This window comes from Erpetoichthys calabaricus, chromosome 1 (genome assembly GCF_900747795.2).
Source record: "Erpetoichthys calabaricus chromosome 1, fErpCal1.3, whole genome shotgun sequence".
Lineage (NCBI taxonomy): Eukaryota > Metazoa > Chordata > Cladistia > Polypteriformes > Polypteridae > Erpetoichthys > Erpetoichthys calabaricus.
Genome location: NC_041394.2, coordinates 177,080,002 through 177,095,889, shown reverse-complemented (window position 1 = coordinate 177,095,889; position 15,888 = coordinate 177,080,002). Strand labels below are relative to the sequence as shown.

General features: G+C 39.1%; 1 protein-coding gene across 3 annotated transcripts in view; it reads right to left on the bottom strand.

Moving 5' to 3' along the window:
- cfap54 (cilia and flagella associated protein 54) overlaps positions 1-15,888 on the bottom strand; it is a 212,851-nt gene that overhangs the window by 55,415 nt on the left and 141,548 nt on the right. For all 3 annotated transcript variants that reach the window (XR_007934367.1, XM_051924377.1, XM_051924375.1), the window contains exons 51-55: positions 14,796-14,959; positions 13,718-13,887; positions 12,062-12,185; positions 5,679-5,826; positions 1,327-1,487 (exon numbers count right to left, since the gene is read on the bottom strand). Coding sequence is in view for 2 of the 3 variants with exons in the window: in XM_051924377.1 (XP_051780337.1) it covers positions 1,327-1,487; positions 5,679-5,826; positions 12,062-12,185; positions 13,718-13,887; positions 14,796-14,959 (767 nt within the window). In the remaining variant the exon portion in view is untranslated. The remainder of the gene's footprint in view (positions 1-1,326; positions 1,488-5,678; positions 5,827-12,061; positions 12,186-13,717; positions 13,888-14,795; positions 14,960-15,888) is intronic.

Sequence of the window (15,888 nt, the reverse complement as noted above, 5' to 3'; positions counted from 1 at the left end):
GCTTGGTTTACTACGTGGGTCTGTTCTACTTAGAGAAGTTCAGTGCCCGTATTTATCAAGTATGTCAGAATAGCAGAATAGTCCCAATTATCTGAAAAATCTCAGAATAATGCAAATTTGGTCGCACTCTTAGGAGCAGGGGTAATAGCATTTTATTATTTTCCTAATTTAAGAAACTCGCCTAACTTCAACAGGATTTAGGGGAGCTCAAGATCTGCCTTAACTCAAATAGCTGCCTGAAGATGGGAAAGGAGGAATGTTTTGGAAACAGTGGACAATAATGAACCCATTATAAGATATTGAATTCACAGAGATGGAATAATATTCCTAACAAATCTTGTACATTATGTAATCGCTCCATGAAAAAGTCATGGGCTGTCAGCCCGAATGAAAGCGTTAGTGATGATTTGGGTAAAAACCAAACATTTCTTAAATTTTACACCAAACTTTAGATGCCCTTACAACACATGAGGTAATACACAGATTTGTACATTTCCTCACTACTCCATGTAAGGTAATGATAAAGCAAACTTCATTCATGCAAATTGTTGGTTTTCCTGAAGCTGATGGTGGGATTGTGGTATAGTGGGTCCACAACTCCCATCAAAGGCCCATTTAAAAATAATCACCGCGCTCGCGGCTTAGTGAGGGGGCGTGGTGGTTGTGTGGCTGAAGCAGTTCTTGGGGCGAATCGCGATGTGGCCGTTTCTCACCTAAGTGCACCGCCCGCATCCGTGATTGATCCTGGGGCTGCTGATTTGCCACAGCTGCCATGCCCTCTTGATAAAATAGAAGCGCGAGTCGGCAACCTCTGTTTCGTTCAGTCTTTTTTTTCCTCCCCAGCCGACTCGCGCTTCTATTTTATCAAAAGGGCATGGCAGCTGTGGCAAATCAGCAGCCCCAGGAACAATCACGGATGCGGGTGGTTTCTCACCTGTGCACTTAGGTGAGAAATGCCCACATCGCGAATCACCCTGAGGACCACTTCAGCCACACAACCACCACACCCTCACCAAGCCGCGAGCGCGGTGATTATTTATTTTAAAACTGGCTTTAGAACAGGAGCTGTGGACCCACAACACCACAGGGATTGACATCAAATGTATAAAAATCTAATATAGTACAAAAAAAAAAAATAATACACGCATACATACAGGATGGTCCAGATATAACTATGCAACATTTAATGCAATGCAATGCAATAATTGCATAATTAGATCTGGACCACCCTGTATATGAATCACAAGTGATATTACAGTATCAACAAGAAGCACAATTTAATACATTATTATGTTTTACTTCTTCACTGATGTGTTATATAAGTACCTGAAGTAATGGACTAACATCCTCCATTGAATTGCCCTCTAGCAGGTTAAGCTGTACATTGTGGAGAAGCAGCTCAGCTTGCAGCTCTATATGCCCACTGGCCTTAGCTTCTGCTATGCCTTCTTTAAGCAGCTGAGCACAATCAGCAGGATTCTGCTTGCCTAAAATCAAAATGCATCAATGTCAGGTTGATATAGACAGATTAGTTTACATCAGGATCTTAAAGTATGGCTGTAGCTTCTCCCAATTTGAGAATTCCTTAGGAGAGGCAGGAATCTGTTACTAGACAAAGGACTCATGGCATCAAAAACTGGAGATGTGTTGCATGATCCTCTTTACAGATATCTGTGTTTTTGGTATACAGTTGTGTTATCTTTGTTGTTTGTGTAGTCAGTAATTGTTAATAATTATGACTGACGAATATTGGAAAAAGTATTCAGAACTTGATTTCTAGAATTCAGAGTCTCATAGCCAGTTAAAAAATGTTTGTGAAATGTGATTTTTGGCAAATGAGGTGTAACTAAGTTTTGACTTAGATAGGGGCTCAAACTTTAATAAATGCCTCATGCACTTTATTATATATATATATACAGTAATCCCTCGCTATATCGCGCTTCACCTTTCGCGGTTCCACTCTATCGCGGATTTTATATGTAAGCATGTTTAAATATATATCGCGGATTTTTTGCTGGTTCGCGGATTTCTGCGGACAATGGGTCTTTTAATTTTTGGTACATGCTTCCCCAGTTGGTTTGCCCAGTTGATTTCATACAAGGGACGCTATTGGCAGATGGCTGAGAAGTTGCCCAACTTACGTTTCTCTCTCTCTCTCTTGCGCTGACATTCTCTGATCCTGACTAGGGGGATTGAGCAGGGGGGCTGTTCACACACCTAGACAATACGGACGCTCGTCTAAAAATGCTAAAAGATTATCTTCACGTTGCTCCCTTCTGTGCAGCTGCTTCGTGAAGCGACATGCTGCACGGTGCTTCGCATACTTAAAAGCCAAACAGCCCTATTGATTTGTTTGCTTTTCTCTCTGTCTCTGACATTATCTGCTCGTGACGCGCACTCCTTTGAAGAGGAACATATGTTTGCATTCTTTTAATTGTGAGAAGGAACTGTCATCTCTGTCTTGTCATGGAGCAGAGTTTAAACTTTTGAAAAAGAGACAAATGTTTGTTTGCAGTGTTTGAATAACGTTCCTGTCTCTCTACAACTTCCTGTTTTCTGCGCAAATCTGTGACCCAAGCATGACAATATAAAAATAACCATATAAACATATGGTTTCTACTTCGCGGATTTTCACCTTTCGCGGGGGGTTCTGGAACGCAACCCCGGCGATGGAGGAGGGATTACTGTATATATATTTTTATTTTTTTTCTTGTGAAAGATAGAGGCACTGTCGACCCCTTGAACCCTCAGACCAGACGTCAGACACCAGATAAAAGTCCAATATGACTTTATTTTATAATAATAATGTGCACCAAGCACTCTACACTCCACTGTACTCATACAGTGCATCCGGAAAGTATTCACAGTGCATAACTTTTTCCACATTTTGTTATGTTACAGCCTTATTCCAAAATGGATTAAATTCATTTTTTTCCTCAGAATTCTACACACAACACCTCATAATGACAACGTGAAAAAAGTTTACTTGAGATTTTTGCAAATTTATTAAAAATAAAAACATTGAGAAAGCACATGTACATAAGTATTCACAGCCTTTGCAATGAAGCTCAAAATTGAGCTCAGGTGCATCCTGTTTCCCCTGATCATCCTTCAGATGTTTCAGCAGCTTAATTGGAGTCCACCTTGTGGTAAATTCAGTTGACTGGACATGATTTGGGGCAACGGTTCATCTTTCAGCAGGACAACGACCCTAAGCACACAGCCAAGATATCAAAGGAGTGGCATCAGGACAACTCTGTGAATGTCCTTGAGTGGCCCAGCCAGAGCCCAGACTTGAATCCGATTGAACATCTCTGGAGAGATCTTAAAATGGCTGTGCACCAACGCTTCCCATCCAACCTGATGGAGCTTGAGACGTGCTGCAAAGAGGAATGGGTGAAATTGGCCAAGGATAGGTGTGCCAAGCTTGTGGCATCATATTCAAAAAGACTTGAGGCTGTAATTGCTGCCAAAGGTGCATCGACAAAGTATTGAGCAAAGGCTGTGAATACTTATGTACATATGAATTCTCAGTTTTTTTTATTTTTAATAAATTTGCAAAAACCTCAAGTAAACTTTTTTCACGTTGTCATTATGGGGTGTTGTGTGTAGAATTCTGAGGAAAAAAATGAATTTAATCCATTTTGGAACAAGGCCGCAACATAACAAAATGTGGAAAAAATGATGCGCTGTGAATACTTTCCGGACGCACTGTATAATACACAATAACTACACAATAATCCCTATAATAACCAATACAATAATCAATCCTCCACTCCCAGACACATTGCCACCCGTCCACCCAGCTCAGCTCAACGTCTGGGATTTCCCACAATCCTCTTATAGTCCTTGACCCGGAAGTGGTTCTGTCCCTCAGTCCATGTGACTTTCTATCACTTCCGAGTCAGGTAAAAACTTCTCCTTTTCTTCAGCCCAGAAGTATATCATTTCTTCCATTCTCGTGACTTGGAAATACTTCCGGGCTATACGGAAAGCATAAATCCCTGGGCCCCTCTGCAGCGACTCCTGGCGGTCCCCATGGTATCCAGCAGGCTGTGAAGAAAAACTCCAAGGTCCATTATTCCCTGCTGGCAGTCAGGGCACCTCCATACTGCAAGGAGGGCTCCATCTGGCGGCTTGGAGGTGTTGGCTGGAATATATGGCCGGCAATCCCTCACTATATATATATATATATATATTTTACATTTTTCAGCTCGTTAAACAAATAATAGCTGTACATTAACATTTTCATAAAAATGCCATTTTTTTTGCTCTCAAAATTGTATTTAATTTTTTTTCTAATTCAAATGTTAACAAAACGTAATTTGGCTAGTCCTGTCCAATATTTTGCATGGAACTGTATATACAGGTCTTGTGTGGTGGGTGTGCTAACTCTAATAGCATCAGCACAGTTTAAAAAAATACATGCATCAGGTTGGGGTAAAAAAAATTGTGCTTGTGGTAGCACATGCCAAGAACTCATATGACAATAATATGGACAAAGAATACCAGGATGCATTCAAATAAATTGAAGAATACTGGGAGATATGCAAATGTAACAGCAAACACTAAAAAACTATTACAATGTATATGTTTAAACGTAGATAAATTGACCAGTGTGTATATGCTTTTAAGAATATGTGACTTTGCAGGAAATATTTTCTTATATGTAGCTAAAAGTATCAGGACCATTAAAATTAATGACTTGTCCAATTTCGACTGATGCAACTACTATAAAATCATTTTTCTACCAAGTCACTCTATAAAAGAAAGGGGTTATGAGAAAACCTAGTGACCCAGTGTTTGGTATGAGAGCGAGGGGGCATGGGACATATGTTAAATTTTAAAGACCCAACAAAACATCATGTTGTCCGGGGTGAACAGTACATTGCCATCTACAAAATGAAAATGTGCCCCAATGAAAACAAGTAGTAAGAGGAAAAGGGCTGTGCAATGGTGTGTACTTTAAAAGAGCACCTTAGCTGGATTAAGAAGAATAGACTAAGGACTCTCACTTTTTATACAAGACATTTCTCTTGGCTTTACTGATGTGAAGCTTGCTGTATGGACAATCTGAATTGTTCAGAATGGACAGTATGTTTTCATCCATTACTTTCTTTCTAACATTGATAGGCTTGATTTCCTTACAAATAAATATAAATGTAGATTGAAATAAAGTCTGGGTATAATCTCAACTGAACTGTGTGTTGTTTATTGACACTAAGTAACCCAGGTCATGAGTGTTAAAAGAGGTAAGCTGTACTTGTCCAGGTAAAATCCTTTTGAGGTAGCTAACTGGGAGCAAAAGGGTATATGTGATTCCGGCCAGGAGCGTTCTCCTGGCAACTGTTAAGAGTATTTAGAGCATGCCTTTTGAGGGTAGCCAATCCCCACTCGCCATATTTGTTCAAAATCCTTTCAAAGGTAGCAAACTCAGAGCAGGCTGTGTTCTGTGAGCCATTTGCAAAAGTATTCAGAGGTCCAGTCCTTGCAGTGGGGGAAACTGAGAGGACGTTTGGACTCAGCCATTTGTTATGGTATTTCAGAGATTGGTGTTGAATCCTTTACAAAGGTAAGTGAGCCATTATTGAACATTTCAGAGGTAAATATTGTGGGGTGAACATGTAAAAGTGGCTTTTTGTGGACACTTTCATGCTAAAACAGGAAGTGTATCCTACCTGGCTGAACTTGCACCCCTGGAGTGTGTACTATCAGGGCTTGAATCAGTGATAGCCGTGCCCGAAGCCACATAGATATATCCAGTCTTTCCTGTGCTTCCACATTATGAGGCAGCTTGCTGGGCAAGATATTGTCATCACAGTCTTCCTACAGGAAATAAACAGGATGAATAATAACTCATTAGAGGGTTTACCATTAAACTTTGAAACATAAAATTCAAAATATGAATCTGCAGAAGCCCACTTTGGAAAGGTTTGAAAATAATCAATTTAGTTTAGAGAAATTAGAAAAAATAAATGCGCACTTGGTGGTGATGCCACAACAATAATTCAGTTGCCAGTAATAGAAAGATAGCAGCAAAGTTTGTGGTTGCAGCTTAGAATGAAGGAGTGGTGTCAAAAATAAAGTGGAAGATAGTGGACTAATTGGCTCAAATTATTTCTGAGTGAAAGATGTTAAATAGTTAAAATGTGCATGTGAAGGATATCATTGCTACCATCACAAATATAGGAGGAGCCGAAAGAAATGCATTAATGTTATTAACAAATCTCTAAAAATCAACAAGAAATCACAGTTCTAGCAAATAAATAATCATAGAAAACTAATAAACATAGCACACAACTCAGATTTACAACAGCTTGCATCACTCCTGGCGGCATATAAAAGGAAAAGACATGTCTAAATCAGCTGCTTTTCCTTTGCTCCTTCTAGGCCTTTGGAGAGGTAGTAGCTGGAGAGGTGCTAGCTGACATTTGCTACGGCTTTGTCAATAAGCTTCCCTCCCCTCTGCATGATGGAGTGTGTTTTCCTATTCATTGCACACTCTCTCTGAACATTAATTTCTGCTGTTGTCCACTATAGAAACATGAGTAACAGAGAAGCTTTGGATAACATCCTTGTAGTCCTTCTTACTCAACAGGTGAAGCCTGAAGTGTATATTAAGATGGATCATTGGTTAAATTGTGCAAGAAACAATTCATTGAGCAGATTAAATATATTTTCATTTAAGTAAAAGGAGAAAAAAAAACTTGGAAAAGTACAGGTAACAGAAAGTTACAGTGCTATTATATTTGACACTAATTGCAAATAAAGGGGAGAACTACCTTCATGCACTACACCAGAAATAACACAACATCGTCAAGCTCACTTAATCCAGTGTGGTGAGCGGCTGGAGGCCGGGACGCCTGGAAGAGGGATTACAACTCCTCCAGACCACAAGGGGGCAGCCGCCGTGGTTGGTATGGGTACCACGGAAACAGAGCATGGAAGCTCAACCCTATAGGGGCCTGTGGTCACTGCCAGGGGGCGCCCGGATGCCTGAAGAGCCCTGGACGTCAGCACTTCCGCCACACCCGGAGGTGCTGGCAGAAGGATTACCAGGGACACCCAGAGTGCTTCCAGGTGCTCAGTCGGCACTTCCACCACACCAGAAAGTGCCGGCGGAAGTTCATCGGGAGGCACCTGGAGCACGTCCGGGTGAACATAAAACGGGCCACCTCCCTCCATTCGTCAGCTGGAGTCGGGTGGAAGTGAACTAAGCTTGAAGGAGAGGAGTGGAAGCAGTGAGAAAGAGAGGCATTGAAGAAAGAGGCCTGGACTGAAGGTGCTTAGTGCTGGGGCACTGGGTTGTGTGCTATTGGATATTCACTTGTAAATATGAATAAACGTGTGTTTGGGTGTAAACCATCGGTGTCTGCCTGTCTGTGTCCGGGCTGTTTCCCACACCAGTCAGGTTTGCAAGGACTGGAGTGAATCAAGTGCAAAGCAGAGTATACAAACACACATAGCTACACTGGACCAATTTCAAATCCTCAATTAACTTGACATTATTGTGTTTAGGGAAGTCTAAAGGAAACCCACAGTACCCAGTGGAAAACTAATGCAAAGGGCAGATTGTGCAAAATGCACACAACATGACCAGCCTAGAACTCAAAATTATGTGTCAAATCGAACTCTCCAGTGATGATAACCTTTTGTACAATTACAACACAAACTAACAATGCTTACTAAAGTTAAAGACAAAACACAATTCAACCAAAAAAAAAAATTATTTCTAGAATGTGGTAGTAGAAAAATATGATTTTTCTATGTTTAGTAACATAATTTTTAGTATAATGTGTCTTACTAAAAATATAATAAAAAATAAATAATACAACTAATTTCATGACGCTTGGAATTTGAATGGAAATGACAATACAACATTTTCATTTAAGACTCATTTTAGCAATTAACAAACTGGTCAGGCAAGTGACCTTCAGCTATTACCATTTATTCCCTGATCTTACTTTTTTAATGATTTGCTTTGACAGGCCTCAACTGTGTCAATGACTCTCAAAAGTCTTAAGAACAAGCCTATAAATACCCTCCGCCACCTGACAGTTTTATAAAGATGACTCAGATCACTTAGTTTGATAGAGGCCGAAACATTAGATGCCTGCACTTCTTTTTTTAAATGTATTAAAATTCAACAAATATTTGAAATTTATTGAATATTAAACATCCAACATCTACCTGAATAATTAAGCAAAACTAGAAATAGGAGCAAGCAATTAATAAAAACCAAAGAAAACAAAATGAACAACAAGTAATAGAAACTAATAAAACAAGAAAGAACATCAAAGATAAAAAAGGAGATTTACCAAACTTAAAGAAAACCCTTACTTAATATAACCCAAAGTGGTAAATCATATTTAGTGAGAAAGCAGTGAAAATAGTCAGAAAAAAATTATAAAAATATTAATTTATTTCAAAATCCTTAATTCTCATAAATGGAACCACAAAACCAAAGGCTGACATATAAAAATTAAGCAAGCTAAAGAATATTAATTTAAAGGCATCTAAAAGACCACCACACAGAGAAGAGGGTCAAAGGCAATGCCTCTTTATTTTCTTTAAGTGACTGGAGATCTATTAGCTGTGACACCTGAGGGCCAAAGACCAGATGAAGGCCCTGCCCCATTTGGCTTTAAAGTAAATTGAAAACAATGAACATAAACTGGCAAAAAGACATAAGAAAAAAGGGTGGAGCCAGGGATGAGGCCCTAAAGAAACCATGATACTTTGTTCTCACGGATTATGTTTCAAGTGGGCAACACATCAAAAGTAAATAAAGTAATTTATAAAATCTCAAATACATTACTCGTTAATTTACAATTGATATCAGTAGGTGTTTTGTTGTAGAATCACTCCATGATCCATCCCAGTCCAGCCAGCCAAGTGTTTTGTCATGGAATCACAATCCATTCTAGTCTGGTCTATGCACTGTGGCAAATGCTGGTGGGTCAGTTGCAAACCTGCAATGTCTGGATTACAAAGACTCTCAGGAAGCAGTTCTTTTCCAGTATGAGTTAATAGGAGAACTTCCATGCCCATGCGTGCAGGGACTCCCTCTAAGCAAAGCAAACAGAGAGCTTCCTGGTGACTTCAGCTGAGCCGTCTCTCTTTTTCATTCAGCTTCTATCTTTTTATTGTGTAGTAACTCAACTGCATGACACCCATTCACAGCACTGCTGACCACCCCAAGTATTTTGTCAGGATATCACATCATAATCCATTCCAGATTGGATATTTGAACTGTGGTATCTAACTGTGGCAAGCCACAAACCCGAGACAGCTGGATTACAGAGACCTGCAGAAGCAGCTCCTTTTCAGCCTGAGATAATAGGAAACTTCCCATTAACTCATGCTATAAAGCAGGGGTCCTCAATGACAGTCCTGGAGGGCCGCAGTGGCTGCAGGTTTTTGTTCTAACCTAGTTGCTTAATTATAAAGCAGTTCTTGCCAGTAATTTAATTTAATGGCCTGTTAGTGCTTTAACTTTGCTATGTCAGGTAATTCTTATATCCTAGATTTTCTTCCCCTTTCTAAGGTTATCATCCAAATGATTTGAAGGCTAAAATTGATGAGTAATTCTCAGTCCTTCACGTTTTTCTCTTCACTTTCCTTCCAAGTATTTTATTAAACCCAATAGTGCATGATAAATACACATAGGTGTAAATGGTAACAAGCTAAATGGAGAAATGCTGGTCTCTTTTGTCATTTGTATGTTATTGCTAATAAGGAACAATTAAAAACCAAGAATACAGCTGTTTAAGACTAAAATAACGGTTCAAAATCTTAACAAGGAAGACAACTAAAGTGAAGCAGAAGTGTCACTTGAGCAATAAGTGCTTCTTATTAAGCAATTGGGTTGGAACAAAAACGTGCAGCCACTGTGGCCCTCCAGGAACGTGATTGAGGACCCCTGCTGTAAAGGACCTACTTCTGAGATCATTTGTAGTGCAGACGTCACAAGTTCATGGTTGCTACAAATTTCTGTTGAAGTGTAGGCGAGCATATTAAATATATTTGGCCTTTTCCAAAATCACAATAATTTACTACTGCTACAAACATAAATGTCTGTCTAAACATCCACTTGCCGCAGTCTATACATGCATTCTTTTCAGAACCTGTAATTTAATCTTAGCAGATTCTGAATCTCTCTCTGTAAGAGTGCTCACTATGAAAACAATAACTGAGAAGTGGTAATTGCAGGTCTTAGGTGATATTTCTTTTTAGTAATAGAGTTACCTTAAATTGGAATGTTGAACATCCAATTAATTGAATCAACATGAAATTTTCATACAGTTAGGTCCATAAATATTTGGACAGAGACAACTTTTTTCTAATTTTGGTTCTGTTCATTACCACAATGAATTTTAAATGAAACAACTCAGATGCAGTTGAAGTGCAGACTTTCAGCTTTAATTCAGTGGGGTTTACAAAACGATTGCATAAAAATGTGAGGCAACTAAAGCATTTTTTTAACACAATCCTTTCATTTCAGGGGCTCAAAAGTAATTAGACAATTGACTCAAATGCTATTTCATGGGCAGGTGTGGGCAAGTCCGTCGTTATATCATTATCAATTAAGCAGATAAAAGGCCTGGAGTTGATTTGAGGTGTGGTGCTTGCATGTGGAAGATTTTGGTGTGAACAGACAACATGCGGTCAAAGGAGCTCTCCATGCAGGTGAAAGAAGCTATCCTTCAGCTGCAAAAACAGAAAAAAACCCATCCAAGAAATTGCTACAATATTACGAGTGGCAAAATCTACAGTTTGGTACATCCTGAGAAAGAAAGCAAGCACTGGTGAACTCAGCAACGCAAAAAGACCTGGACGTCCACGGAAGACAACAGTGGTGGATGATTGCAGAATCATTTCCATGGTGAAGAGAAACCCCTTCACAACAGCCAACCAAGTGAACAACACTCTCCAGGGAGTAGGTGTATCAATATCCAAGTCTACCATAAAGAGAAGACTGCATGAAAGTAAATACAGAGGGTGCACTGCAAGGTGCAAGCCCCTCATAAGCATCAAGAATAGAAAGGCTAGATTGGACTTTGCTAAAGAACATCTAAAAAAGCCAGCACAGTTCTGGAAAAAACATTCTTTGGACAGATGAAACCAAGATCAACCTCTACCAGAATGATGGCAAGAAAAAAGTATGGAGAAGGCATGGAACAGCTCATTATCCAAAGCATACCACATCATCTGTAAAACACGGTGGAGGCAGTGTGATGGCTTGGGCGTGCATGGCTGCCAGTGGCACTGGGACACTAGTGTTTATTGATGATGTGACACAGGACAGATGCAGCCGAATGAATTCTGAGGTGTTCAGAGACATACTGTCTGCTCAAATCCAGCTAAATGCAGTCAAATTGATTGGGCAGCGTTTCATGATACAGATGGACAATGACCCAAAACATACAGCCAAAGCAACCCAGGAGTTTATTAAAGCAAAGAAGTGGAAAATTCTTGAATGGCCAAGTCAGTCACCTGATCTTAACCCAATTGAGCATGCAATTTCACTTGTTGAAGACTAAACTTCAGACAGAAAGGCCCACAAACAAACAGCAACTTAAAGCCGCTGTAGTAAAGGCCTGGCAGAGCATTAAAAAGGAGGAAACCCAGCATCTGGTGATGTCCATGAGTTCAAGACTTCAGGCTGTCATTGCCAGCAAAGGGTTTTCAACCAAGTATTAGAAATGAACATTTTATTTCCAGTTATTTCATTTGTCCAATTACTTTTGAGCCCCTGAAATGAAGGGATTGTGTTAAAAAAATGCTTTAGTTGCCTCACATTTTTATGCAATCGTTTTGTTCACCCCACTGAATTAAAGCTGAAAGTCTGCACTTCAACTGCATCTGAGTTGCTTCATTTAAAATTCATTGTGGTAATGAACAGAACCAAAATTAGAAAAAAGTTGTCTCTGTCCAAATATTTATGGACCTAACTGTATGGTTAATTTTTATTTTATGTACCACTTACCACACAGCAAGCCACTACACAGCAAGTTCAAACAACATGGCACGCTTCATGCACACAATATCTCTGACACACCTGATCCTTCTTGCTGTCTGATGTCTTCAGAGCTGAGGTGATGATCTTTGGGGATGGAGAATTGTCAGTTTCAAAAACAGAGGAACTCTGCAGAAGGCGTATTGCAGAAAGGGCAGTTGCAGCACTGCAAAAGTAAAAGAATATTTTAAAAAGTTTGCCAATTTTTATTTTAACAGTAATTGAAGGATAAGTGAGGTAGCAAAGTGTTAAGCTATTTAAGATTATTCAGTAGGATTTGTATCACTTAAACCTATCAAAACAAACAGTTTTATTTTTACACTTTAAAATACTTTACTATTCGGTGTGGATAAGCTCACAAAGTGAAAGGAGATATAAAAAGCTAACCTATATCAATGTTTATTTTATACGAAGGGGCACTGCCCCCTGCTCGCTTCACTCGCCAACCCCCGTGCGGGCCCTACACACTCGTCATTTCCCGGATCTGCCACTTGCAACGAATCATGCTGTGCTTTTGGATAAACACGAATATCAACTCTGTCTTTGATATCTCCATCTTTCGAAACTGTTATCGCTGACAGTTCGTCACATGTTGGTTTATTATATATGCGAACGTGATCTTTTGGATTCATATAGAAATCCAAAAAAACTTCTTTGTCCGTGTTTTTCAGATACATTTCGTGCAAAGTATGATACTTTTGGACGTATAGATTTGTATCCATTATTGGCTGTAGAATTTCTAATTCGTCTGATCGTTTAACTCTTTCGATTCTACATTGCATTGCTTCTCCGTGATCATAAATATAAACCTGACCGAATTGTGGTTTCTTTGAAATTAAACTTGTAGTAGCTCTGTCATATCACCATGTCCATATATTCGATCTCTTTTCACCGAGTAGTAATTTCCATTTGTTAGCGCTAATGTGATCTTTACTATCAGTTTTTTGAGACTTTCGAATTTTAGTACTTTCATTATCTCTAACCTGCTCTGCATGTGTATCACGCCAACGTTTTTGAACCTCTTTATGACGTTCTACTTTGTCTTCTACTCTTTGTCTTTTATTTCCGTCCCTGCTTGGACCTGTTAGGTTTTCAATTCATCTCTTGATACAAAGTCTTGTCTCATGGGACGTGAAATTATCTCTGGAAATGTCTTGTCTCGTCTCTCTGAAAAAGTCTCATCTTGTCCCAAGATTTTTTTATATAATAGAGTAATAGTGGCTTTCATAAAGCACCTGATCACAACTCTCTAGTTAAAATAGAAATCATTCATTTTTGGAAAATCATGAGGAAATAATTGAATAACTACCTACACTACTGCATGGAAAAGCATCCCACCCTGGAGATATGTTGGTTGAAGTTTTATCTAAACCAGATTTCTCATTGGGCTCCATAATTCTTTAGTCACAATCTCTCACTGAGAAGCTAAAACTGAAGCTACTCCACTGTCTCAAGGATATACAGATTCTCAATAGGCACCACTATCTCACAGAGTCAGCATCTATTGGTGTCTCACAAAAAAAGTAGCCAAATGGAAGAATATACTGCATTTATGAAATACTTTAAGTTGTGTCCAGCAAGAGCACCTATAATATCATATGACAAATAAATACCAACTGCTATAGAATGGGAACCCCTTGAATTACATTGATACTAATCTTGAAAAAATGGAATACCATACTGGAATAACAGTCTTACCTTAAGGTTGCCTTGCCTTGCTGCAGTTGGATAGCAGAAAGCTGAAGTAGTGCCATCACAAGATTCTCTAGCTCAGCTGCAGGGAGCTGGGAGAGGTTGACACTCTCTTCAGTATACAGGCTTTGTAGAAGTAGGGTTAGTGCGTGGGCAGACTCCATCAACAGAATGCCCTATAGAAGAAGCAGGTAAGATTAAAAATGTGAAAGAGGAACAGAGTATAATTGTAGCCCATAATATCTATGAGGTCAGTCACATAATGCCTCAACATCATGTAACACCTACGACATCAGCCACAAAATGCCCATCTAATGCCTAGTTACACTGTAGTTAATGGTAGGGTTGTGGGAGGGTTAACTGACACAAAGGGCATTTCGTGACTGATGTTGTGGGCATTTCGTAATGTTGTGCCCTATATCATACCTATCATGGTTATAGTTAGATTCATTTCTGAAAGAGAGACAAGTCTCATGGCGATTTTATTGGTAAACATTTTAATCCAGGATTTACACTGCAGACCTTAAGGGTTATACATGTGTTGAAGAGTTTGCCTTAAATGTTTTACAGGAACAGGTAAATTACGCAATACTATTCATTTTCCCATATGTTTTCATAATAACAGGTCAATGGTCATTACTAACAGTACTTCTTAAATTTCATTTCTTCAAAGCAAACAAAAGCCTTCGCCCCCAAATTTCAGAATAAATATTGGCAAGAAAAATCCACTTGTTCATTTCAATCTCATATCTTTTTTGCGGCTGAATGTCCTGAGTTCCATCCATCCATCCATTTTCCAACCCGCTGAATCCGAACACAGGGTCACGGGGGTCTGCTGGAGCCAATCCCAGCCAACACTGGGCACAAGGCAGGAACCAATCCCGGGAAGGATGCCAACCCACCGCATGTCCTGAGTTAATTTCTCATATTTTACTGGCAAGCAAAAAAGAGCACTTCTTAACTAATATATTAATAGCAATAAGCTTTGTTGGGTTCAGATAAGCACTGTGCCCATGTAGTCAGTCAGGCAGTTTTGTTTAGTCAGCACATCTTACACTGGTCACTTCTAACTCTCAAATCGTACCTTCACTTTCATCAGAGCATTTCCATCCTTTTTAGGGTCCATCTGTGGGATGATTTCCTGTAGTCGTCCTACCAAAGGAATACTCCTGGGTTCTTCTGGTTCAGCTGGTAGCGTTTTTGGGGAGGTTGGAGAAGAGGGAGGCTTTTGCTCCTCTTCTGAATGAACTAGCAAGAGAGGAATTATGTAAAGATGAATAACAGAAGCTTTCTAAACTGTGTGGATAATATAAGACTTTTATAATGCTGCCAAAAGCAATGTGACTTCTAGCTCATTAAAACAATTCCAGAAGTTGTCAATGTGCAAGGTTTTTCTCTTTTGCACTCTTTCTTGTAGAAATGCTGACAGATGTCTAGTGCTGATACTGGGGACCACCAGGTTTTACAACCCATTGTTTTGGATAAAGATGGAAACACATATGGGGGCTTTGGTTAACTATAATGTGCTCAGAGTTTATCACACACCCCTCTACCCTTCAATGAAAGCCCTACCTTGGCACCCCTACCCATTCAATATTTGGTAGGAAAACTTTAAGTTTAAAACGTTCAAAATCTTTCTCTTACATTATATATTTAAGTATTCAGCTTGTGCATTATTAATTATAATTATCATCAAGTATATACATTAAAGTCAACTATAATGGTTGTAACAAAACTAACCAGCATACGAATTTAATGACTAAACTAACTGTTCTACCTGACTTTAACAAAAAGAGTCATAAAATGAATATTACATGCATAAAATAAATAAAACAAGCAGAACTGACACTTATTTTTTAGATTTGTTTAGCATCTAATGTTTTTGAACTCATTAATCCCTTACCTGTGAAATTAAGTGTAAGATTTAGAAAAATAAAAGTAATTTTGTCATTTTGTAGCAAAGAACAATTGGCACAAAAGTAATACTAATGATCTCAATAGTTCAGCAATAAAATTGAAATGTTATAGAGCGTGTAGAATGCACCACAATCATAACGTACAACTAACAGACAACTGAGGGTCAAGTGGCGAGCACACTCTCTTTTATTTTCCTCAGCTCTCCTGGGAGATCCCCATGAAGTGTTTGCCCCGTCACTCCCGCTAATTCAGAGACATTT